Raw genomic sequence first — 25743 nt, forward strand, 5'->3', positions numbered from 1 at the left:
TTGCAGCTTGAAGACTTTCTGGACTGAGATGTACGTTATGTCATTTAACATTACCCATGTCTTGCACAAAACTGACAATGGTTAATAGTAGAAGATTGAATTGGATCACTCACCTGACAGCGAGGAAACGGGCACACCAAGTTTACAATCCGAACAGACTACACATCTGTGACAGGTAACCGCTATAGAAGGGGTGCTTCTGCAAGTAGTGCCTCTTGGGATCTCAGTACCCCCAAGCTTGAGTTCAAACAGATGACACCATTTTGAGTGTATGATTAAATCAACTCTAGATTTACAATAACAGCTGTCTCTCTGTGGTTAGTGATTCAGCGGAGGGACTTAAGTTAACCCAGCATCTACAGCTACAAAAGATCTTTAAAAAATCCCATGGGAAGCTAAGTAGGTATTTACTTACAGACTAGCATCATTTTGTACCGTGAAAGATTATCTTGGATTGGCCTCTAGAATTATGTAGTTCAATTGTTAAAAATGGAAAAGCAGGCAACTGACTAGGTATGACATTGGGCATTGTATGAATTGGTCAAGTATAATCCAGGCTAAACATGACTGAATCTTCTCATTCTGCTATTATCACTGCCGTTTGGGGGCATATACTATCTAGAGAAGGTATTTTTTTTTACGTTTAGTGCAGTCCATGGGCTCTGGGTGGTTTGCATTGATGTTCTATAGTTGGCTTTCTGTGCAGTGTTTTGGAGTTTGAAGGTGGTTCTTGAAGCAAGAGGCAGCTCTTGCAGTCTTCTCACATAGGGAGTGTGGGTTCTTCTCTCTATTCAGTACTGTCCGGTATTCCCCATTGCGTTGTTGACCTGGACAGAGAACCACACCATGACCACGAAGAACAGGTTGCCTCACCAAAGTGGTAGTTGAGTTCATAAGAAGTACATTTCACTGAGCTCATGACCCGTAATCTTCACCGGTTACACTAGGTTAACTAGAGCGTCTTAACAAAAGTTCAGCAATGTTAGTGGTGGAATGTTGCCGAATTTACATTTCGGGAAAATTGGATACATTTCTCCTTCTAGAACACTTGTATTTACATTACCAATTTGTTTTTTCTTTCTAGTTGAATAGCTTGGAATACGATGGTGAGGAGATCAGTGGTTTGGCTCGGTGCCCGTTTGATGCCAGACAAACCAATGTTGCTCTGTTTGCCGGTAAGAACTTGCACAGTGATGATCTGTTATGATTAATCATAAAAGGAGGCCCGAGGCTTTTAAGAGAAAGCGCAACCTGTATGTGGGTGAACGACTTCGGCAAAGTAAAAGCTTTACAACTAATTGAATAGTATTTATGTGTGTGTCAGAGCTATTGTGCTATGTTATGTCCTATCCTGGATAACCACTCCTTGGTGATTAGGTATTGCACTGAAAAAACAGAGATTAAGGTATAATTATGAAAAAACATTACTACAGCATTACACATGCGGTTATTGTTTGTCAAGAAGGTCATGTTAGAGTCAGGCAAAACCTCACAGTTTTATTACTGTTCTACCTCCTCGCAGAGAATATGTAGATATTCTATTTTTCGCTTCATAGGAACAACGCCAGAGTGCACGTATGACGTAGTTACATGTATAAGACGTTGTAGAAGTAATCTTCAATAGGTAGCTGAGCATCCTCGCGGTTAAACCTGCAGGGCCATGTTGCGCATAGGGCGCACTCTCCCAGTTTGTGCCAGTGCTGGAAGCAGCCAATCCACCTTTCACAGTGTGGGCGGCACCCCACCTTCCACTGAGAGGGGGGCAGAGCTTCCCCTGCATGGCGCTGCCTAGAGTGCATACCCCCATTGTACCCCCTGAGCTTCATGTAATAGTGCTCCCAGTACAGCTATGTTCCTGTGAGACATCAAACTTTATTTAAGGTTTCATTCTCTCATTATTTCACATATTTGTGGGCATTCCTGATTTAGGGAATATGATCGGCAGGACGTTACAGTGGTCAATTTCGAATCTCTTAATCCGAGTCAAGGCCACTAGGCCCCTTATTACATACAGTGCTCTGGTGGAGTGCCACTGGCATGTGTGCCTGTTTGCTGTGTCCCTGGCACACTTTGGTATTACAGAAAGGACTGCCGGCACCTACACATTCCCTTCTTAATTCCAGGTTACCCAGGCACACATACAGCACGAGAGCAATCCTAAGAGAGTGTTCCCTCGTTTGCATGAGGGTTTGACCCCGTGCAAATGAGGTAAACCCTTTGCCTCTGTATCCGCACCCTCCCACGGGTGTGGATGGAGAAGGCAAAGCGGCAGTCTGAAGGCACACTCACTGTGCACCAGAAAGAGGAGGTGCACAGTGAGTGCGCCCTCTGAAAGAGGCAAAAGCGGGTGCCATGGACCACCCTGCATCTCCCTGCAGGTGGGTGCAGTCAGCCATTAACTGCGCCTGCTTGCAGGGGGATCGCTGTCACCTTTTGGAAAGCAGGCTCTCAGTCCTGTGACAAATGAAGCTGATGCTTCAGGCAGCCGCTCTGCCCATCACTGACGCAATGTCCAAAGGGCAGGGTGGCCCCAAGTTTGTGTCTGCCCTGGGGGCAGCGCACTATCTCTAATATGGTTCACTGTCCCTGTTTTCACCTGTGCCCCTAGATAAAGGTGTTCAGCGGCGCAAACAGGAGCAGTACCCCACAGGACCCCGTCAATGAAATTAAACATACAGATAATTCACTACGTGCTGCATACCACCGAAACGGAAGCCTAAGAGGCCATAAAACATGAATCCGTTATCAAACCAAGAAAGACCTCCGGTTGCGTGGGCCAAAACCAAGGTAAAAGTAGGTCCACAAAGACGTCCAAAAACTATAAAGCCTTGAGGGAGGTTGTCCTGCCCAGGTGTTAGGACGAACTGGACTTAGGTGTCTGACCGATAATTGTATAATCCTGAAATGCAGGTCATTAATGTTTTATATTCATGCAATAAAAAACAAATCTCTCAAATTTTCGTCACAGAGTTGATTGTTCCTTACCTTGAAACTCCCATCACTTTCCTCACCCTCAGCTCATGTCAGAGCTGTGTGTGTAGCGTCTGCTTTATATGGTAGAAGTCCCACACATATTGTAGTTATAGAACGTCACTGTAATGCAGACATTGCACCCGAGAAGAGACCTGAGAAAAGCATGACACCAGTCATAAATGTACTAAAAAAGCAACTTGTCTAAAAGCAGACACATCTGCACCGAAGGAGGCTTAAGTAGAAATCAAAAATTAACAAAACTGGAGTTTAAACAGTGGTGTCCTGCACCCCTTTATAGGAAGTGTTACCTGCCACAAAAAGTATTCTGCTATATTGCAATTAGTTTGGTCTCACAGTGCTGTCGGAGTTTGTTACGTTTAGGACCAGGTCACAAATGTTGTCACAAACCGTGGTTTGTTTTCTGATTGTTTGGATTGGAATACAAGCAGAGAGCGAGGGAGTGTGCTAGAGTGTGTGTGTGGTTAACATGCGGCTTTCCTGTAAGCATTTGTTCGTGCGTGTTTTAATGTTTAGTGCTGCTTGGTTAGCGTCTAGTTTGGGTTTTTTACTAATTCGGAGTGTGTCATGTTTTATTTCTCTCATTTCGTCTCAATGAACAAACATGCTCAGGCCTGCACGCGCCAATCCAGGTATCCTGGGCGAGTCAGGCCTGCTCCACGAGGCAGCAGCTGGGGACACCCTAGCATGCTTGCAAAATGCGGTCTAGAAGGAAGCGTGTGGTTGCAGGACCAGTAGTGACAGATTGAAAGCTGCATTTCTGACTGCTGTTGACGTGCTATACTTCATGGGATGTGGCATTTCCTCCAAAAAGAAAATGGAAATGCCTGCACAAAGTAATGCCCTTGTAGGCAAAAATGTAAATTGATATATGATGCATTGACTTTAGATGGGAAGCTGTACTCTGCAACCATGGCGGATTTCCAAGCCAGTGACGCGGTCATCTATCGAAGCATGGGCGACGGGTTTGCTTTAAGGACCATCAAGTATGACTCCAAGTGGCTCAAAGGTAATTCTTGCAATGCATTCAGCCGCGTAATGTTAGCTAATTTTCACTAGCATTTACGCAGTGCACCAGGGATGATGGATGGCCTCCAGGCGCTTTGGGATCTCTGTGTTTTTGCATGGCTGTGGCCGTTCTGGCAGACCAGAGCCGGGATTGTGGTGATTTTGTGGATCTAGTGTGCTGAGAGTGCCTCGGGTCTGCCTGCTGACAGGGTGGTGTAGTTGTAGCAAGTGTTGATTTGCTGAAAGGCTAATGTGTTGGCGTTAGGTGGCCGCGTTGTGCCTTGGCTAGCATGGTATATGCATCGCTACAGTGAATAAAGTACTATGCATTGCTTGTTAAGAACGCTTGGCTTTAATTTGACTGCTATATAAAAATCATTCCCCTTCTGCTGCTGAATGAAGTTCTTCCTATGGGTCTGTTCGCTTTTACCATTACCAAGGTTAATGGCGGAATCTGTAGTGGTGCAGTATAAATCCCCTTAGGCCGTTTACGGTCCATTAGCTGACACTAAAGGCTGCACGTTTGTTTAAGCTTGAATGCCCCCATATTTAGACCGCGTGCAGTCTCTTGAATATTGCAGCCCACTTTATCTTGCATACAGACATTGAGGCATGCACGTCAAGCGCGCGCGCAGGCCTACCCTCAGCCCTCCTGCTAATCGACCGCATCCCCATCTCCCCCAACAGAGCCGCACTTCCTCCACGCCATAGAGTACGGAAGCTATGTGTATTTCTTCTTCCGGGAAATTGCTGTCGAGCACAACAGCCTGGGCAAGGTATGTATCGTCTTTCTCCATTCGCCAGGATAGTTTGTAGCCATGCCATGGTTTTATTTCCTGGGCACCACAGAGGTTCCTACACATGCATGCATCTAATTAGAGAAAAATGGAGGGTGTGGTGTGTGCTAACATGTTAAAGAAGCCTCGAGGCTGCACTGGCCTTGTTTTCTCGGCTTTCTTTCAAGCACATATTTTTTTCTCCAGGTATCTCGTAGCTTTGTGGTTTGCTAAACTCTTCCGAGAATAGCAGCTATTCTATTTTTTGCCTGCTGTCAAAAAGGCTGCTCAGCACGGAGTCCCTAATGCCTTTGGTTAATGAATATTTCAGTCAACTAATGTAGGTTGTGATACTTGCGCTACACCGCAGATACTCCATGGTAAAATATTAAAGTACTTATGCATGGTTAATTAAAGACTTTAACTCTACCTGTTTTGTGAGGGAGGGAGGGCGGGGCCCAAACTGGGAGCTTACACAGTGACGCAGTGGCATTAGCCAGCAGCACCGCCCACGATGAGGTTTGCTTGCTATCTAGGAAGACACAGAAAATCAGATAATCTTATCTCAGCTTTGCTTTCAGTAAGGGGGGTGAATGATATTTTATCAAATGTTTTCCGTAGTGATTCATAGTGATCCATGCTTATGACTGTTCTCGGTTTCTAGGCCGTGCACTCGCGTGTGGCGCGTATTTGTAAAAATGACATGGGTGGATCGCAGCGGGTGTTGGAAAAGCACTGGACCTCCTTTGTGAAGGCGCGGCTCAACTGTTCCGTGCCAGGAGATTCCTTCTTCTACTTTGACGTGCTGCAGTCAATAACTGACATCATCGAAATCAATGGGGTGCACGCAGTGGTGGGCGTGTTCACCACACAGCTGAACAGGTGAGGGCGGAGCTGGCCGCTTCAAAGGCCATGCCCTACACTCCCATTGTGCCTAGAAGCCGGTGTCACTGTTGTCTGCCTTCTCACCATGACCCTTTCTAACTCTGCAGCATCCCTGGATCCGCAGTGTGTGCCTTCAGCATGGATGACATTGAAAAGGTATTCAAAGGGAGATTTAAAGAACAAAAGACCCCGGACTCTGTTTGGACAGCTGTACCAGAGGACAAAGTACCTAAGCCAAGGTACAGCATGACATCAGACGAGTAATAACAGCAATGTGACTAGAGAAAGACAGGTTTACATAAAGACCGTCTGTATGTAGATCTTCCTATCTCTGCATTCAATCAACGTTGACTCCATATCAGAAAACATGAACACTGCTACCAGTCACACCAAAGGGGCTTAAAGTGTTTGTACATTTATTTATTTTTCTAAAATATTTATTTATTTTTTAAATATATTTACTCCCTTTTAGCCTATCTTTTGGGAACCTGAAGGAGCACACTTTCAAAAGTTGAAAGGGAAAGTACAATTTTTAAAAAAATTGCAATTACAAAAATAATTCGATGTGATGAGAATCGGAGAAGAACGAGTTGGGTATTTGCACTGGCCAATTTGCAGTTCTCTCCTCAAAAGCATTGTGTTTTATTTCAGGCCCGGCTGCTGCGCCAGGCATGGCTTTGCAGAGGCTTACAAAACGTCTACTGACTTCCCAGACGAAACCCTGTCCTTCATCAAATCGCACCCATTGATGGATTCTGCGATTCCCTCCGTCGTCGAGGAGCCCTGGTTCACGAAGACCCGGGTTAGGTAGGCCATCTCGGAGAGGAACAGCATGCTGTGCGCCACGTACGCGTTTGTGCTAAATCTAAAATGAGCATTTTTTCCTCTTGGCAGGTACAGGCTGACTGCTATTGCCATCGACCACTCAGCTGGGCCCTTCCTCAACTACACAGTCATCTTTGTTGGCTCAGAAGCCGGAGTGGTACTTAAAATCTTGGCAAAGACAAGCCCTTTCTCTCTGAATGACAGCATATTACTGGAAGAGATTGAGGCTTACAATCATGCAAAGTAGGTATTTTTTTGGGGGGATAACTGCCTTTAATACATCTAAGATGCTTTCCGAATCTAAGATAGGTTTTTGTTTGTGTTGTACAGTTAAAGTTTGTCCTTAACTCTGTCATGATCGTTCATTATTTTTCCGATATATTTATATTTGAAGCTGTTTTGTGTTGACTTCTGTAACTTTAAAGCTTGTGTGTGTTCTGGTATTGGAATACAAAAGGGCACCTTTGTTTTCAAAGGGTTTAACTTTGAATTTATATAAAGGAATTATTGTTTAGAGATACCATTGATCAAAGGGACCATCCAGTGAAAAAGGGTGCCTTTGCCTCTTACCTAATCTTGCATTATCCACAATCACCAACAGTAAGGGTCCAGAACGGCGCTCTGTTTCAAGATAATCTGGGTGGGTTGTTAAACCTATTCTGACATCAAACACTAAATAGTCCCTGTAATTTGTGTTGATACAGTAAAGGGCAGTGATCACACCACCTTTGACCACAAAACGGCCAGTTGGGGGGCACCTCTCAAATTTTCTGCACATAAGACAGCTATTAGAGCAAAAATAACCAGTGACTCAATCAGAATGGAACCCTGGCCTCTGCCTTACACCCAGGCTTATTGACAAAGGCATCTTTTCTCCTTGTGAAGTCCTATCTGAAGCACAGTAAAAATTCTCAATGCTTAGCATTAGGACAGTGATCGATTTCAGGGTTTTGCCATCAAGCTTTAAATGTGTATATTGTGGCTGACCAGTGCTGGCAGAAACACCCCAGAGTCCACATTTCCGTCCTCCACCAAGTGGCACAACACAATCTCTTGGAGGACTGTCTACAACTAATGTACCTATGTGAGGTTTTATAATTAATGGTTACAACCACGAACATGCATAAGGTGCCAGATACTTATAAGGTTCATGCAGTTGGACTGCAGGTGGCCTGTGAGAATGCACGTGTTCTTGCAAAGCTCCCCTTGTAACCCTTAAACGCTGGAGCCAGTGTAGTAAACCAACACGCTTATTTACCATTTACAAAAAAAAAAAGAATCTTAAAAAGGCTGGTTTTGTAAGCTGTAAATGAATACTGGGTGGTAGGGGTAAATGTGAGTTTGTTAGTGCCGGACATATGCCATTGCCATATCCACCCTATGCCTCTTGCGTGATGGAACCCTCACCATTCTTTATCTCGCGAGAGCCATGTCAGCTCAGCAACTTCTGCGAGAAAGGCCATCACTCATGTGGCGACAAAGCAGCTGCTGCGCCTTCGTGGAGGCGGGGCCAAGGCTCCCCAGACACACATTATCGATATCCTGAAAAATGTGCAGACGGCTCAGTGGCGGAGTGGTTCCCGCTGAGAGGCACAAACAATTCCCAATAAAAACAGGGGAAGTGGGAGTCGTTTCAAAATATATTTGAAAACAAATCGAGGCTGATTAACGATGCACTCAGCACAGCTCTGATTTAAATGTCTCGCCATCCCTTGAATGGCGCATTTGAATTATTGTAATCATGCTCTCCTGGTATTGTTACACTGCACAGCATCCGGAAATGTATTAAAGGGAAATCATGCACATTTTGAAGCCGTTTGTATCCCCGCTGATTGCCTTGAAGTGCAGGGCTCTTTCCCTACCTGCAGATGAGGCAGAGCACTTATGAACAAACCAAATATGTTTATCTTGCTAAACATTGTGGCCTTTGGCTGATGGGTTGTTTTCCTGAAAACATGCAATGTCTGTTTTTTCTCTCTAACAGGTGTGCTGCCGACAGTGAAGACGAAAAAAGGGTCCTTTCCCTTCAGCTGGACAGGGAGCACCATGCTCTGTTTGTGGCCTTCTCCAGTTGTGTTATTAGAGTTCCCCTCAGTCGCTGTGAGCGCTATGGATCGTGCAAAAAGTGCGTACAATTTCACATCCGTGTGATCTTTGGCTTTCACAATGCACCTTGGCAATTCCAAGCAAGACGACATTTGCCAGCTTTGCGCCTGAAGCCTGCCATTTTATCTGACACCCACATTTTTTTCTTTATATTTCATAAGCGACCACCTCAACCTCATCTATCCCATATCACGTTTAGGATATTGTTGCACATTTTATTGTTGGCTTCTCTCAATCTCAGTCAGGGTCTCTTTTTCCAGCCTCTGTTGCAAATATACCATTCTCCAGAAGTAGGCAATTTGTTATTAAAGTGATTTTTGTGGCAGTCACGTGACTCAAGATGTGCACAAGTGTCTAGAGGGAGGCTCTGTGTTAGCACTGGCCCCATTGCAATGCCCCCGCTTTCTGGAATGCTGCTTCTAAACACCCTTTTATGCAAACACCTTCTCTAATATTCAGAATTAACCACAAGCCAGTTTATTGTTGCTCTAAGCTGCGGTCTGTGCAGGTAACAGCGGTGGGGCCGCGTGGTGGGGGGGAGGAGAGGGGCGGGGATTTCAAGTGACGATGCTGAGGGAAAATTAAATAAATAAATAATTTTCTCTCGGCATTGTCCCTCGAACACTTCCCCACCCCCCCATGCAGCTTCACCGCTGTTACCTGCACAGACCGCAGCTGCTATAAGGTATACTTCCAAGGTTTCCATTTCCTCTCTGTACTCGATTTATACATCAATGTGCTATTGTTCTAGGCCTTGCATATTGTTTTCTTGTATGAACCGTGCACTGAAGCCAGTGCGAGGAGTCACTGTGCATCAGTACTTAATTTGTAAATATATACATCTCAGGGCTCTTGTCAGACCACTGCAGCTTGCACCACCCATTAGGCTGCTAATGACAATTAAGACTTTTATACATTAAAAATGACTAATGCCTGCCACCCAAGCTACTGTTATAGCTTGGGTGGCAGGTATTAGTCATTTTTATTATGTATAGAATTATTAAACAACTGTTGTTGTGTTCATTACAAAATTAGACAAACAGCGCTACCGTGTGGCAGGCTGTCATAAGTCCTGGTGTTGACAATTAAGTGCTGTTGTCAAGCACCAGAAACCACCAGCTCAAATAAAGCACTTTAATTTTGAATAAATGACTTACATCCGTTTTTGTAATAAGTGATTTCATATTTATTTTTACAGATCCTGTATTGCTTCACGAGATCCCTACTGTGCCTGGATTAACCACGGCTCATGCGGCAAGGTGAAACTGGGCATGTTGTAAGTACAGCTGCAGACCAGCTAACTATATTATTCCATAGTGTGTGTGTGTGTGTGTGTGCTTAGAAATGGGGTGTAGTTTGTGGACATGGCTTGTTTGTAGAGACAAACTCTTTCATACTCTGGTCCGGCATTAAAGTATCAATCTTCCTGCGATCTTTTTCCTAATTTAAATCTTTCTTATCATAGGTAGACCAAGCAAGGAGTTATCAAACTTATAGCAGTGCATTTTGAGGTGACGTATCAAACTGCAATCATCTCCAACAAGCACTGGTAAAGCCAATTGGTCTGGCGTTGACTGCTAGCCATTTGGCTTTTTCAATGCTTGTCTTACCATGATTTGTGTACAAAGTTTTAATTTTTTAGCGAGCTGCTGGCCCTAACCATTATATTAACCCCTTCGCCGCGGCAGGAATTCTGCCGCGGCGCTGGGGGGGTTTGGGGGCAGTTGCCGTGGCGCTGTGCTCGTGACGGAACCACTCCGTCACGAGTCACGGGTGAGCTGTGCTCATGACGGAGTGGTTCCGTCACGTCTCCGCCCACTGCGCTAATCGCCCACACAGGCGGGGAATTAGCGCCACGTGGGCGGAGCGGCCGCCAACGGCCGCAGTATGACGGAACCACTCCGTCATGAGCACAGCGCACCCGTGGCTCATGACGGAGTGGTTCCGTCATGAGCGGGGAAGGGGTTAAAAATAAAATGGGCAAAAGCGTACACATTTGTTGATCTAGTTCAACATAGCACACTTTTCCATAGCAGCCCCTGGCAGTTGGGAACTACTTTATGTGGTGCTGTGCTTCTGATAAAAAAGCAGAATGCCACCTCCCCTTACACTGAAGATAGCCAATGACTGAAGTGGGCTGACCCGTGAAGAGGGCTGGCTGAAAGCCCACTTTAGTCTTTGTATGTGTAGTGTGTATATATATATCTATATCTAAATAGATATAGATATATATACATATTCAAACTCTGCTCGTTCACACTTGGCAGAAGGATAAACCGCACACCGACGGTGTGATTCAAATGAAATTTGTGATGCCATAAATTCCCGCACCAGATGTATGGTACAAGGGACATATACACCATGTACCATACAGCTGGTTTTGGATTTTATGGCATTAAAACTTTAATTTGAAGCACTCTTTTGGATTGCACATTATCCTTCTGCCTAGTGTAATGGGGGAGATTTTGAATACTATCAGTAGGCTGCCTTGTCCGAACCGCTGCTGCCTGGACTCCAGGGCAGGAGGTCGATCTATATATATATCTGCCAGAATTTGAGGAGCCAACAGACCCGAAGGCTTCCAGCCGCTCAGCGGCCATATCAAGGGGCGCCAGTGGTAATAAATCGTCTTGCAGAAAAATACCTTTAAATTGGAAACCATTAACATTACATAATGGCAATAACTTTTTCAAACAAGACTGAATAACTAAGATGATGTACAAAGTGTTCGGAAAACAGACACAATAAAACGCATCTTAAAGAATATCATAAGCCCTGAAGAAGCGCAGTGGAGCGCGAAACACATGTTAGCATTGTTTTTTCTGACTACATAAGAAAAATAAAAAAACTACACAAGAAACAGAACAAGAAGATTTATTGTTGTATTTAATGTTTATTGAAGGAATGTGTGAACATCTCAGTATTGTTTGACTTTTATATAACTAAAAAATACTGGTGGGGACCAGTATCTGAGATAACTGGCGCCGGGCAAGATACCTGTAACCCATTCTGTAAAGTGTGTGTATATATATGTTGGCTGCTTTACCTTTTGCTGAGGAACAATACATTATTCAAACCGCTAATCTTGTGGTCCACGCTCCATCTGTTACGAGACTGGGTAAACGAAAGTGGAGTTTGAGAGATATATATATATATATATGTATATATATATATATATTCACACGCTTGCCTGTAATCTCCCTTCCGCTTAAAGAAGGCAAGTGCAGACCCAATTTCCTTCAGTGATGTTTATTATGCTAACACCATGTCGCCATGACGCGTTTCGGACAGAAACAAATGGCCTTGATCACATGATGATATATATATATATATTATATATATACACACACACACACATATATATATATAGATTTTGGTTCCCAATGCGCTTCCTCGCAATTTCGGGACACAGACTCCAGGATTTGTGCTCTGTTAAGATTTTCTTTATTTCAAACATGAGATGGCGCATTTTGCCCACCACACTGGGCCTGTTCACATACTCAGACGCACCGCAAAACCACCATTTTTAACTAATAGGTATGGTCATTGAAAACAGACAACATGTAAAATTACATCATTACTTTTCATTTGCTCAAATTGCTAGACATAAAATCAAACCAAACTATCTTTTTATATATATTGCACACTGATGTTGACATTACTAAGACACATTAAAACAATGGCTTGAGGCAACAATGCAACTGTACTTATATACACAGATAACTCATTATTGTTAAGGGCCAATCTTCCCTGGGGATACTTTAAAGTGCATTGTGCATATATGTCTTTGGCCATTGCTGTTGACAATATTGAGACACACTAACAAACAAATCATTTGCAAATATGCTGCAAGATCTACTTCTGAAACCGCTCCAATGTATAAACATTAATATAGCAGCAAAATACAAAGACCTTTAGCAGTTGTGCAAAAATGCTTGTAAATACTCGTTCATTATAAAGTGCCGTTCTCCCATAGAGATTTAATAGAGTGCATAGTGCATATGTATCATAGACCATGCTGCCTCTATCTGGTTCATGTGCATCCCTACCACTTATTAGCAGACTATGTCCATACTGGAATATAACGTTAAAACAGACATTACATTGATTATGTATATGCTCAAAGCAACACATTGCTGATGTTAATGATCATTTTTTCATAAATATTCTGAAAGGTTGACCAACCGGTGTACAACATAAAACTAGTGCAAATATGTATAAAGTGACATAGTGTGTAATAAAGTGCTTCAAGTGCAAAGTTAAAACCCTATAATATATAGGGGTAGAAGGGACATCAGTATATTGTGAATGAATTCTAAATAGGGCTACATACCCTGACCTTCCTCCCTGTTATTTTAAAGAATCTTCTCCATAAAACAAAAATGATAAAACCATTGGAAAATAGTATACTGTAGCTACCACCCATACTGAGTGGTCTAATGAATGCATAAAGGTAAGACGGAAAGTAATACAATGCAATACAATACAACTACAATTGTGCTCTGCAGATCCTTCCTGGGTTTTCCAGCGAGTTTCCATCTAATGTTTGCTTTGCAGCTGTTATTTAGATTATCTGTTTGCATTGTAATGAAAAGAAATGTAGACATCTAACCTCTGTTGATAACACACCTTATTTTGTAATCAGCAGGAACTGGATTAAAGCTGAAACAATTTGTATTCTACCTAATGTAACAGATTTGTACAGTTACATTTTTTGGGGATATAGAGCACATATTGTACATAGATTTTCTGTACTGTGTTGATGTTTCTTCATCTAAATGTTAATACTGACATTTTTGAAAATCTGACCATATGTGTGAAAGGCCACAAAACATGGACTAGCATACAAATGAACTATGGGCAGTTTTTATTTGAGGCCTGAGCAGTTGTCTCACTTTGATTGTTTAGTTGTTTTATAAATGCTTGTAAATGTGTATTGGCAAATACGAGACTTCAAACCACAAGAAGAGAACTACAATTTCTTTGATGTTATTTGACTCGAAATTCCATGCCCGTTTCTGTCGCCTCTAAATATTAATTCGTGTCTCCATTCAAAAGGACTTTACCTAATTTATTTACCGTACCCCATTCAAATCTTACATTACATAATCAAATCCTATGAGTAGTATCATACATTCGGCTGTCGAGTAAGTAGCTCTAATGCACTTGACTGCAGCATATTCACTTACTCACAAGGGAGATGTAGATGTGATGGGAGAAAGAGAGGGGACCCCTTATACCATAGGAATAGGGTACTATACAATCATGTCAACAAAAAGTGCTTCCTTTGGACCGAACTCTAAGGCTACTGCTATTCACTATATATCCTATTATACAACACGCTCACATGCATTCAAGCATCCACATACATGGAGGTAGCAGTATAATTACACACCCCAAGCCCCTTACTTATACATCAGAAGCAATAGTTTCACAAAAATAAATCACTTTATTCTTCAATTTGATCTAGGTTATGATTAAATGATGTATAGGTAAGGGGCTGGGGGTGTGTAATTATACTGCTCCCTCCATGTATGTGGATAGCTTGAATGCGTGTGAGCGTGTTGTACAATAGGCTATATAGTGATTAGCAGTAACCTTTGAGTTCGGTCCAAAGGAAACACTTTTTGTTGACAAGATGTATATGTGATACAGAATTATATACGCTGCACTTTTTGAAGGTGTTAAGTATATGTTCAGAACATTTTTATTTTATTTTTAGAACAAAGTTGGGACCTATCCATTTATTTGATCAGGACTTTAGTTTTTGCAGTAACAAAATGCATTGGCAATAACTTTTTTTAACATCCACTGCATTTCAGAGATGTTTATGCAGACACACAGTACCTCTTTGTTGTTGTTTTCCCCTGGAGAATGTATTGCTATACATGTTACGTTTTTACCATTACAGCACTGCATATGAGCAAGATGTGGAGTTCGGAAATACAGCACATCTTGGAGACTGCCATGGTAAGAATGAGCCACTCTCAAGTTTAAATCCCGTGGAGCAGTAATTCTGATGTGGATGCCCTTCACTCTAGTTTGTAATGTGTCTTCGGAGCACACTCTTATAGTGTGCACACGCACCTAACTGAGCTTTGTCAGATTGCAATGCTCAGTGTGCTCTCAGTGTTGGAAACGCCTTTAGCTTTTGTTCTGAATCTAGCTTCATGGGGCCTCTATTCAAAAGTACTTTAAACCAATTTCATTTTTATGATCTACGATATTTTATTTTCCTTTTCAACTACTATAGCGTTTGAGCACTTTCCTTTTCTTTTTGTTATTTTTCACTGATTACCTGTTCCTTTAATTCTTTTAGACCTTTTGCCTACTACAACTACACCAGATTACAAAATATTTGGCGATCCAACATCTGGTTAGTTTTTTTTATGAATTACCATTTCTTTTCTTCAGTTCAGCATTTTCAGCTCTTTTTCCCCTTCCTTTTGCACAATTGGCAATTCTTCATTTTTGTGCTTTTGCTCATTTGCCACCAGTACTAGAGACAGCTGTTTTTCTCCTGCTCAGCACTTCACCTCTGTGTAACTGCATGTTAAGAGTTCATCATTTATTGAGGCAGATATTTTATTAAAGAGCTTAATTAACCAATGCAGCCTCTTCACAGCACGAAAGCAAACAAAGCTTTACTTTCTATCACTCGACCATGCATTGCGAATGCCTTTTTTTGTGTCATCTTCTGTAGATGAGTGACAAATGTCACTTCTATGTGTCCCCATTTTTGGAAAGGAAAAACTTTTCAAAAATGTGTACAAGTAAGGTTTGGGATTTATTTTGATTTTTGTCCTAGATACATTTCTCTAAAACCACAGTTTCCATTGTCCCTTTAGCCATTTAGAGTGATTCCATAGTTCAAATGTGGCTGATGTATTTTTAATGTGGCGGTATGTATAAATTAATGTTGCAGACTTTCAAGTGTTTACTGTTGTAGTTAATTCTTCATCATGAAGTATTAAAGTGTTTGTTGGAGAAATAACTTAATCTGGCAAGAGTGGATGAATATGAACTCGAAATAATGAAAATATATTTGCTACCATAGACCAGGAATTGCCCTCATCTTCTGTAACTGCAGTGACAAGCGCCCCAGTAATGTCACCCAAAGTGATTGGTTCCTGGAAACCTAAAGAGACTGGCTCTCGAAAGTTTGTAGTCCAAGATGACCCAGAGACTTCCGATTATATTGATCCAATATCAGGTGTCCCAAAGGGTAAGGCCTTAAAAGGGAATTATGCATAGCTGAAAGGAAATCTGAAGAAAATAAGCAATATCATTTTGATGTCTCACACACAGCGCATTCGTGAAACCTAAAAACCGTGAATCGGGTGTTAGTCTTTTTTGAGTAAAGAATACAGGTTTCCACGAGTTAGCACTTTACACATTAACTTTGTAGGTCTGAACAATGAAAAACATAAATGCTGATTTATTTTAATCTAAGCAACATTCAGATTTTTAAAATGATTTCTAACAATATCCAAATACTTGTAGACTGACAAATAGCAGTTACGTTTCTCTTATGCCGTGCAATTAAATAAATTGAAATCTTTTGAGCTTGAATCAAATTGAAATACCTGCTGTGATATCAGCTTTCCTTTCAGCCATGATGGCAGTGCAATTTTTCATTTTATCCTAATCTCAGTATGTTTTATTTAAACGTGTTATTTTTCTATTACTTTATTTGTGTTAAGTTGCTCACTTCGCCATTATACCCTTTTATTATTGTCCTTTTGTTTTTTCAATGTGATTGATTTGATCTGTTTTCCAACCAAACTGTCCCTTGGTTTACTTTCTTTGCCTAGTTAATTTGTTCCTTGCTTTTCTTTTCTGCACAACGCCATTTAATCTCTTAACCCTGAACATTACAAGATGTTCAAAGGCCTTGCCTCTAACAAAAATTAATATTCTTAAACACTCAGTTCTCCATTTATCTTCTCCTTGGAATAGATGGGACTATTGCATGCCCCTTATACAGTAGAAAAAGTAGGTACGTGACGGACTAACAGCTTCATAAACATTGTGGTTTTCTAACAGCTAAAGCCTCTTTTGGTATTAATTCCCAGCCTAGAAACTAATCCAATATGTGTTTTTTGTTGCTTTTACATAACGTTTCGTTAATTTGACATGCATATGTGTTTATTTTAAAGTCTATTTGAAAGTATTACCATTCATTCTGATGCAGCTACACGATTTTTAAATGATATTCAATCCAGCAAATGTTAGGAAACAACCAAAAATTGGAAAAAGTGCATTGCATATTGAAGAAATATAATTTAAGCCTATGGATAAAAATAACAAAAGTCTACTGCTGAGATAAGAGCGTTCAAGTTCATAATTATTCCACAGTATTAAGAGCCCTGCATAATACCATATGTACGATGTACAGATTTAGACCACATTTGCATAATCCTGTTATTCTTTTCATAGTGAGTCATGATTTAGAAAGGGAATTGAGAAACAAATCCTCACATGAATTATTAATTGCCATTCTAAATGTACTGCCACCTTCTCACCTCAATTTGCCAGCGGAAATCACCAATGTTAGTCAAATACAGTTATTTGTGCCTCGGGTTAGATTTGTAGATTGGTAAACGTAAGCGATAGTCACAAAGCGTAACACTCTAGTCGATTAACTTGTACATGCTGAGTTCCACACCGTTTTATTTTACTTTAACAATGTCCAAACTTCTTACATGCTTAATCAAAGAGGAAAAGCATTCATCTTACCGTTGCAACATTCTCATTTTGATGTAGGACAACAGAGGTTTTATTTAGTGCGATAAAAGTGCAGTAGACAAGAGTGAAACAAAATAAGTGACACTGCTTTCTCAGGATCACTGATGGTTAACATATTTATGTAGATAAACTGGACCACAGAGGATTGATGTTTGGTATAAACATGTTTCTAGGTAGTCACATATTACTGTGTTAATACCTCTATGCCATGTCTGCTCTATTGTATTGACCATAATTCATTTCCTATTGTCCTTAGTTGAAGCACTTTGTAAATAATATAGTTGGCTTTTAGTTAGCTTCCTATTTCTTTTTAACACTTATCATTAGTGGGTGTCTGTAGGGTTTGCAGATGGTATATAGACATGATTACATTGACAATATGTACCAATATGTATTTATTGCAGGTGTAAGATGGGAAGTGCAGTCAGGAGACTCCAATCATATGGTACACATGAACGTCTTGATCACCTGTGTCTTGGCAGCCTTTGTTCTGGGATCGTTTATTGCTGGGGTGGCCGTCTATTGCTACAGAGAGATCTTCATGCGGAAACCTAGGAAGATGCATAAGGATGCAGAGTCTGCCCAGTCTTGCACTGATTCAAGTGGAAGTTTTGCAAAGTTAAATGGCTTGTTTGACAGTCCAGTGAAGGAATATCAGCACAATATTGATTCACCTAAGCTCTATACAAATCTACTGGCAAGTAGAAAGGAGTTGCCACCGAGTGGAGATACAAAGTCCACCATGCTAATGGAGACGCAGTCCCAGCCCCCTGAACTTGCAGCGCTGCCGACTCCAGAGTCTACCCCTGTGCTTCACCAGAAGAGTCTGCAACCAATTAAAAACCAGTGGGAGAAGGCACAAAATAACATAAACACTTCACGTAAAGAGCCAACTTTAAAAAGTCCTCAATTTTTCCCTTCCAGCCCTCCACCACATTCACCTCCGAGTCATGGATATATTCCCAGTGCTGTTGTTCTTCCTAATGCAACACATGACTACAATACTTCATTCTCAAATTCCAATGCCCACAAATCAGACAAAAAGATCCAAAACATTGATCACCAGTTGACAAAGCCATCAGGCAAAAGAGACCACAGACGATCTGTTGATTCCAGAAATACCCTGAATGATTTCCTGAAACATTTAAATGAAACAGCCAATAATCCCAAAGCTGCACTGGGAGATATACAGTTAACACATCAGGTTGGTCACCAACCTCCACACCCCACTTTAATGTTAGATACCATGGGAAACTTGTCAGAAATTCCACCCAAGGTTCCAAACCGAGAAGCATCCCTCTACTCCCCTACTTCTCTTCCAAGAAACAGTCCAACAAAAAGAGTGGATGTTCCCACAACTCCTACTGGACCAATGGCATCATTAGAACGACAAAGGAGCCATCCTAAAATGTCATCGCAAAGGCATTCAATATCTGCACTTCCTAAAAACGTGAACTCACCAAATGGTGTTTTGTTGTCCAGACAGCCAAGTGTTAGCCGAGGGAGTTACATGCCTCCTGCTCCAGGCACAAGGATGGACTACCTGCAAGGAACATCAGTGACTGTTCATGCACCACCTTCATTGTCACGACAGAGCAGTTATACAAGCCATGGAACTCTTCCTCGTACAGGAGTAAAGAGGACACCATCAATAAAACCAGATGTTCCCCCAAAACCCTCATTTGGTCCTCAAACTCCGCCAGTTAGACAAATGAACAAGTACAGCTACTAAAACTTGATTAATCAATAAACATTTATGGTATTAATCGGTACTATTTAACAATATGTTGTAAGAATACCTTAAAGACGGAGACCTGCTTGTCTGAGAGGAGAAGGATTTGGCCAAAGAAACTGTCTTTACTTCAGCAACATGTTTGTCTTGCCATGCATAATGTTGGAACAGACAAACAGCGAAATTGCTAAGAAAACAAAGGAAGGTGCTGGTCATTACATTTCTTTTGTTCCGCGCTATGGAGACATGTAGCACAGCGGGAATAATTTACCATGGTGAATAACTGATACAGTACTCTGATACTGAGCAAATACTTGAAAAATGGGTTTCATTTTAGACTACTGTTTGAGTGGTCTTCCCATTAAATGTGAACATTTTAATATGTATGCATTCACCTTGCCTCTTGCACAAATGTCAGAATATGGTAATGTTTCGAAGAACTTCTGTGTTAAGAAGCAATTTGCAGAAGTTCAGTCTGGCCGAGCCGTAGCATTTTTCATGTGTGGCATTTGGTTTACACTGCATATAAATCATATGTATAAGTATGCGTGGGTATTGGTACCTTACACACAACGATGCGCTCAAGGGTTCCTATGGTCTCCTTTATGCTGGGAATTGTTTACACTGGGAATGTCACAACAAGCAAGATGACTGATTTCCGTCAGCTATCAACTGGGTTCAGATTTAAGGTTTATTTAGAGCTATTTGTAATTAAGCTCATGAGTTGAGCCATATAAGCTAATCAGTTTTAAGATTACAATGATTCTCCTCTAAATGTATTGCTGCTATAGATCCAGCTTGTGCACCTTTCTGTTGTGAACCATTTTGAGGATCTTACTGCTCTGCAGTAGTACCACAGTCCATTGTATTGTAGTTCTGGCTACCTGTCCACTGTGAATTTGATCCACAGTTCATGACGTTGATGGCAGCTTTCAGTTAAGAAGCTTCTTGGTTAATTCTTTTATACTAAAAGGATTTTTTTAAAGTCATGTTCAGTTTTTCACCCTTTGTTGGCAAACTAATCTTCAGAAGAAAGGCAAACTGGTCTGGCGTGAATGGTATGTGAAAAACAACAGTAGTGCAATCGTTACGTTGCTTAATGTAAGTATGTATTTGGAAGTCATGCAGGCAATGACGATATTCTGTAAATATTACTGTATGTGTATGTTTATCTGAATCTGTGCATTTTGTGCCTTATTCATGAGAATGATAAAAGTACTATAATCTGTCAAGTGTCCTCGGTGTAGCACATCACATTTTCTGAGTGCCGGATGTATTTGTTCCTGTGAAGACTCCCAAACAGATGAAAACGACGAATAATGAATGGGAAATGGCAGCCCTGAGTGAAAGGATAGCAGCATTAAAGCACCTTCTTTAAGATGCATTCCACACTGAAGATGAAAAACACACATAATGTGAAATTAGTGAGTGTTCTGGGAAAAGCAACACCTGTTTAACTTGCGTGCCTCATTTCCAAGCGTCTACCGGCACACACAAGCAACTGATGATGAGCAAAGATGGTGATCCTAGCTTGAAAACTGCACATTACCACATTGTAAATGGAACAAGATGTTAAATACAGAAGAGGTCGAGGCCCCTACAATAATTACAAAGGAAAACAAACAAACGTGTTATTCTGTGATGAGGGTTTATATGTAGATTGTTTTGTAATTCTTGAAAGACTAGCACTCTTTCTACAGTCTTTAGAACAGCACTAAAAGTGTCTTCATGCAAGGTTTTTGTCAGTTGCCATAGCTATTGTGTGCTCTGATTAAACAATGAGTTGGAGTATATTTTTATTAATTCAAAGATTGCAATTAAATAACTTCACATTAGAACACTAAAAGAATTTTGTTCGTATACAAAGTTGAAAATGATAAACTCGACATATACAAAGTTAAAAGTAATAAATCTGAACATACTTAAAGTCAAACAATATAAATAAACGAACCTGAATAACATTTTGTAATTGTGTGCAACTTAACATGTATTTATCACTATTCTTGTTAAAATTGCCTAACATTATTTCCCCCCTCAAATCCGATTTGAATTCATGTTACAAGTAATAAAAACCTATTCAATTAAGTTTCATATTAAACTGCACAGCAAACCTACGTGAACCCTTCTAACTTTGTGTAACATTGTGCTGCCTTGTAGGTTGTATATGTGAGTTCTATCAGTATTTCCGTTCAGATTTTTAACTAAAACTGTTCATCTGTTAATCTGCTTATCCATTTGTGCAAAGGTAACCACAGATTGTACCTTTTTTTTAATGGGAAGGCATAAAAGTAACCCTAAAATAAAGTAGCTCTATTTGTCGTGTAGAGTACTTTTCACTTGTGTAGATATCTTGTAAACTTGTATTGTGGATGTGTAAATACTTACGCCCTTTTTGGTTTTTAACACCGCATGTAAAGTCAGAATAAAATATTCAAGTGAAGTTTTTCATTTCTACTTAAATTGTCCCATCAGTTGTTTCTATTCTTTAGCTTGGGATTCAGAATACTCGGTAGTATGTTTTTGAAAGGAAAAAGGTGAAAGATGGACAATAGTATTTAAGCATGTTAGTTAACTGCTACCACTGGGATTAGTAACAGAATAAAAAAACAGATTCTTTATGGATACACTCTTGTTGGAATTCTAAACACTCGAGCTCTTGCCAGATTTGACAATCTTATCAATCCAATATGCTTCAGGCTCTCAATCTGTTGGAAGTGTATTGAACCATTCTAAAGCACTCAGGCATTGGGGGCAATTGCTTTGGTATAAACACCAATTGCATCTTCTTCCCTGTAACCAAGACTAGAGGGAACCCAGACAGCCAGTGAGATGAGATGCCTTGGCTGTCAAGCCATATTGCATAACTATGCACATTACTACACAAGTAGACGAGCGGCGATAAAAAGAGGCTTGCCCAACTAGCCACAGAGAAGAATGGCAATTAATAGCTGCAGCACATTTGAAAGGAGCATCTTCAGACCTAGTGACCCCACTGTAGGGTGTCAACCAAGTAGGAAACACAAGAAGTGTTCGTTTGAATATGTTTATATCATGATAGGAAAAGTACTTTACTTAAAGAATGCTTAACACCCTTTATAGGCCAATCCAAACACTGCCTTAAGTGAATCCCGCACTGAATAACTGGAATAGTATAAGATACAACCCCAGGCTGCCAGTGTGAACTAATGAAGCTGAGCCAAACCTGGTGACATGAAAAGTACCCCAGCTTTCTGTGTGTCTCACTAAGTGAAGCAAGGGATAAAGCGTTGAATACTTGGTAATTACAGGTTACTGAATAAAACTGTGGACCAGGGCAGCTCCTCGAACATTGTAAGAGCCATAATATCTTTGTTTCCTAGGAGAAACTAACCTCACCAAAGGGATCGTCACCAACTGCCTCTGCACCATGTCTAATTGCAGATCACCCATTACTCAATGTAATGGTTCAATAATGCTCCAAACCCTAATCAGTGGTGCTTTCATATGTTTTACACTTCAACCCCCACCTTGCATCACCTGTATCTTTACATTAGAACCCATATGTCTGAAAAAGTTTAGAAAAGCATGACTGTCATTTGATTGCTGTATACACACCTTCACTACCTATAAACTGACAATCCCCATCCACTGTTCAGTATTTGACTTTCTAATATACTTGCACACAAACAGGCAATATATCTATTTTCCAGTCTTCTTATTCCAGTCTTATTATTTTGTGAAACATTCTTCTCAGTAACATTTAATTCTGAACTTGTTTTAGGCCTTTTCCTAATGTCCTTACAGTTTTTTACTTAGACATAATGCCTTACAACTTTTCTCTGCCAATTGCCTTGCTTCCACGATCTAGCGACTAAATGTGAGTTAAGAAGCCACATGGATAATCCCCTTCTTTCTTCTGTGGTTATCTCTTGCAAATGTATGAAATGAAAAAATAACTGCATGTTTTGCTCAATTGGATTTCAGAACAATTACAATCCTTTGCACTAGAAATCATTAAGAGATCATGTCAGGTATTGGTACAAAGGGAGTTTGATGATAATCCTCCTCGCTCCTTGGTGTGCTCCTCTACACCTACAACTAATGTAAGCCAGCGTTTGAGTTATTTCTCCGGGGCAAAGGCGAATGGGTTGGAGAGAGCTGGTTAACTCTTCAATATGGAGTCTGTAGTAATCTCTCGCTATTAACAGATATATTATCACAGGTAAGTATGCACCATTCTACATGAACTTTTGAAACTCAGTATATTTCCCCTTTAGAGTCTGTACTTTCCAGGCCGTTTGGTGTGGTTCCATGAAACGAGTGTTGTTGTAATGAGAGAAATGAAGGGAAGCCGGAAAGCAGTTAAATAAGCAGTAGGGTGAATAGCATGGAACTGGAATGAAAAGCAATAAGGTCTGAGAGGAGAAGGAAAATGAGCTGCAGTGAATCAAGAGGTAACCAGAAAGGGGGAAAAAAGCAAAAAAATGTTCAGTGTGGTGGCAGGTTAACGACCTAGCATGAAAGCGGACAAGCTGCACCAGTGAGGTACTCCCAGGCATCAATGCCCATTTTTGGTCTTGAATTCTGCTCTATACGTTGGCCTGGAAGACCTGCCTTTTTTGACGTGGACATTAAACCACAGACCTTCATCTCCTCTGATTTCCCACACACCACAAGGTGGTTTGCCACAGGCACTGCCCTGCCCAGCAGCTTCTTGAAAGTCCATATGATCTGGTGACTACACGCCACATGTTCCTTGACAGATTGTAGAGCTTACAGCTAAGTTTTAAACACTCTATCCAGTGAGACAATGTAGCACTCTGTACTTAGTACTGAGATAACTGTCTATATAAATGTTTCTGTGGACAATTTAGGTAATTCTTTTCACACCGAAATTCAATTTAACAGAAACATTATAATTTATAGCGCAGTATTTCTGTCTACTATTGTGTGCTCTTGAGAAAGTGGTACACTCTTTCAGGCAAAGTGGCCCCATTCCCCACCCCTTTTGATTTCAAATGACATTTCGCTTAATAAAATACTTTTAGAACAACACAGATCTTAAAGTTCACATGTAAATGTAGGAAAGTGTGCTTTCTTTTTTTGGCGATGTTTCATCCAATTCTTTACACTGTCAGAAGGTAATCAAGCTATACTTACACATGTTGAGGTTTTTGTGTATGGAAAAGGCTGCCTTTGCCTGCTTAGTGCCAAAAATCCTTTTCCAGGCCTTCTGGTTCTTTATAAAGGATTTTGATGATCACATATTTGAAGATGCCTTCTCAATATGCAGCATGCACTATGAGGCAAATTCAAAGGATAGTAAGGGAAGTCAAAAGAAATCGCAAATGCTATGGATGACTTGAAGAATGTGATGGGCATTTCTGCTTCAAGTACATTTCTATGAATTTCTGCATTTCCTCTCCCTTCTTGTGATTTTTCTCTGGTTTTTTTCTCCCCTTCTGTTTTTCCCTCGATCCCTTTTCCGTGGTTTAATCTGTCTTTAATAATAATTTTATTTTGAAATTGTTATACCCATTGTTCCAAGTTGTTCAGTCTATCAACCTTTATGTATTTTCACGAGGAGTGAAAATACCACTGAGGTTATCAATAATAACAAAAGCTTAATATCAGCAGAGATGAATTCACAGAGCTATTCATTACCAAATATAATGCACATACATTACAGTTATACAGGTTCAAGTTAATTCACCATAGGGGATACATAGTGTCCATTCCCATTTGAGTCAATGTTAGGCAGTTTTCCATATGCAATGCCTGTTCAAAATAAAATTCAGAAATTAGTTGCTGCCTGTACATACTAAAATATGGAGGTATTCTTGCCAAGAGTGGGCGAAAAGTAGCCTTGCATTGAATTAAAAATAAAGTTATGTAACATTGGTATTGCTAGCTTGTGCCTAAAAAAGGGATGGGCTGCAGCTGGTTGATACCTGGCATTGTGAATTAACTTATACTGACAATCTCTTCCCATGAGTTTCTTAAACTTCATTACAGAAGACAAACATATAAGAATAGTCTGCATCAAAAATTTCACATCTGGAACAACTGGCAGACACTCTAGAGCTGAGGTCTTCAAACTTTTGTAGGTTGAGCCCCCCCAGCTGATTTATTTTAGATGTTGGGCCCCCCACCACCTGACAGAAATTTCTGGAATCTGATACACTACTTAATCGACTGCCGTGTGCATATCATGGGCCATTTTCGGCAAATAATGTTTAACACAATAAGAGTGTTTAGTAAACTGCAGGTTTGTGAATGGGTGTGGTGAAATGACAGAGGCTTATTACACATCTCAAAACACAATTTTCCAAGATAAAATGTGCACAAATTATTTTTACTAGGATGCTTTGTTTTACACATGACCTAGCTTAATAATAACACTACCAACATAAATGTGTGGACCTGTTTTGATCTAAAATAAACTTTGTTATGGTTGTTGCATGAAACAAAAACATTTCTCTGCAAATAGTAATAGACTCTCTCACATCAATCACATTAAAAAGAAATGAAACAAAACAGTATTTAAAAGAATCTGTTTAGGAATTATTCCAGGCCATCAGGGCAAAAACAGAGCTGCCTCTATCAAGGGAACCCCTGAAAGGCTGGATTGCAGTGCATGTAAAAATGTCCTTTTGTAATTTAGGATGAAAACCTTGATGGGGCACGACATGC

The 25743-nt window shown here is 40.6% G+C and overlaps 1 protein-coding gene across 6 annotated transcripts in view; it reads left to right on the forward strand.

Moving 5' to 3' along the window:
* The window catches only part of SEMA6D (semaphorin 6D), a 121407-nt gene extending 99882 nt beyond the window's left edge, over window positions 1-21525 (forward strand). For 2 of the 6 annotated variants that reach the window (XM_085644195.1, XM_085644199.1), the window contains 13 exons: window positions 1085-1175; window positions 3881-4000; window positions 4687-4775; window positions 5440-5657; window positions 5768-5899; window positions 6312-6467; window positions 6555-6728; window positions 8470-8610; window positions 9790-9867; window positions 14503-14561; window positions 14911-14967; window positions 15649-15816; window positions 17744-21525. In XM_085644195.1, coding sequence (XP_085500321.1) covers window positions 1085-1175; window positions 3881-4000; window positions 4687-4775; window positions 5440-5657; window positions 5768-5899; window positions 6312-6467; window positions 6555-6728; window positions 8470-8610; window positions 9790-9867; window positions 14503-14561; window positions 14911-14967; window positions 15649-15816; window positions 17744-19071 — 2811 coding nt within the window. In that variant the 3' untranslated portion in view covers window positions 19072-21525. The remainder of the gene's footprint in view (window positions 1-1084; window positions 1176-3880; window positions 4001-4686; window positions 4776-5439; window positions 5658-5767; window positions 5900-6311; window positions 6468-6554; window positions 6729-8469; window positions 8611-9789; window positions 9868-14502; window positions 14562-14910; window positions 14968-15648; window positions 15817-17743) is intronic. The other 4 variants (XM_085644200.1, XM_085644201.1, XM_085644198.1 and 1 more) reach the window with 3 other exon arrangements.
* The last annotated feature ends 4218 nt before the right edge of the window (window positions 21526-25743 follow it).

Source organism: Triturus cristatus, chromosome 3_1, assembly GCF_964204655.1.
Source record: "Triturus cristatus chromosome 3_1, aTriCri1.1, whole genome shotgun sequence".
Classification (NCBI taxonomy): domain Eukaryota; kingdom Metazoa; phylum Chordata; class Amphibia; order Caudata; family Salamandridae; genus Triturus; species Triturus cristatus.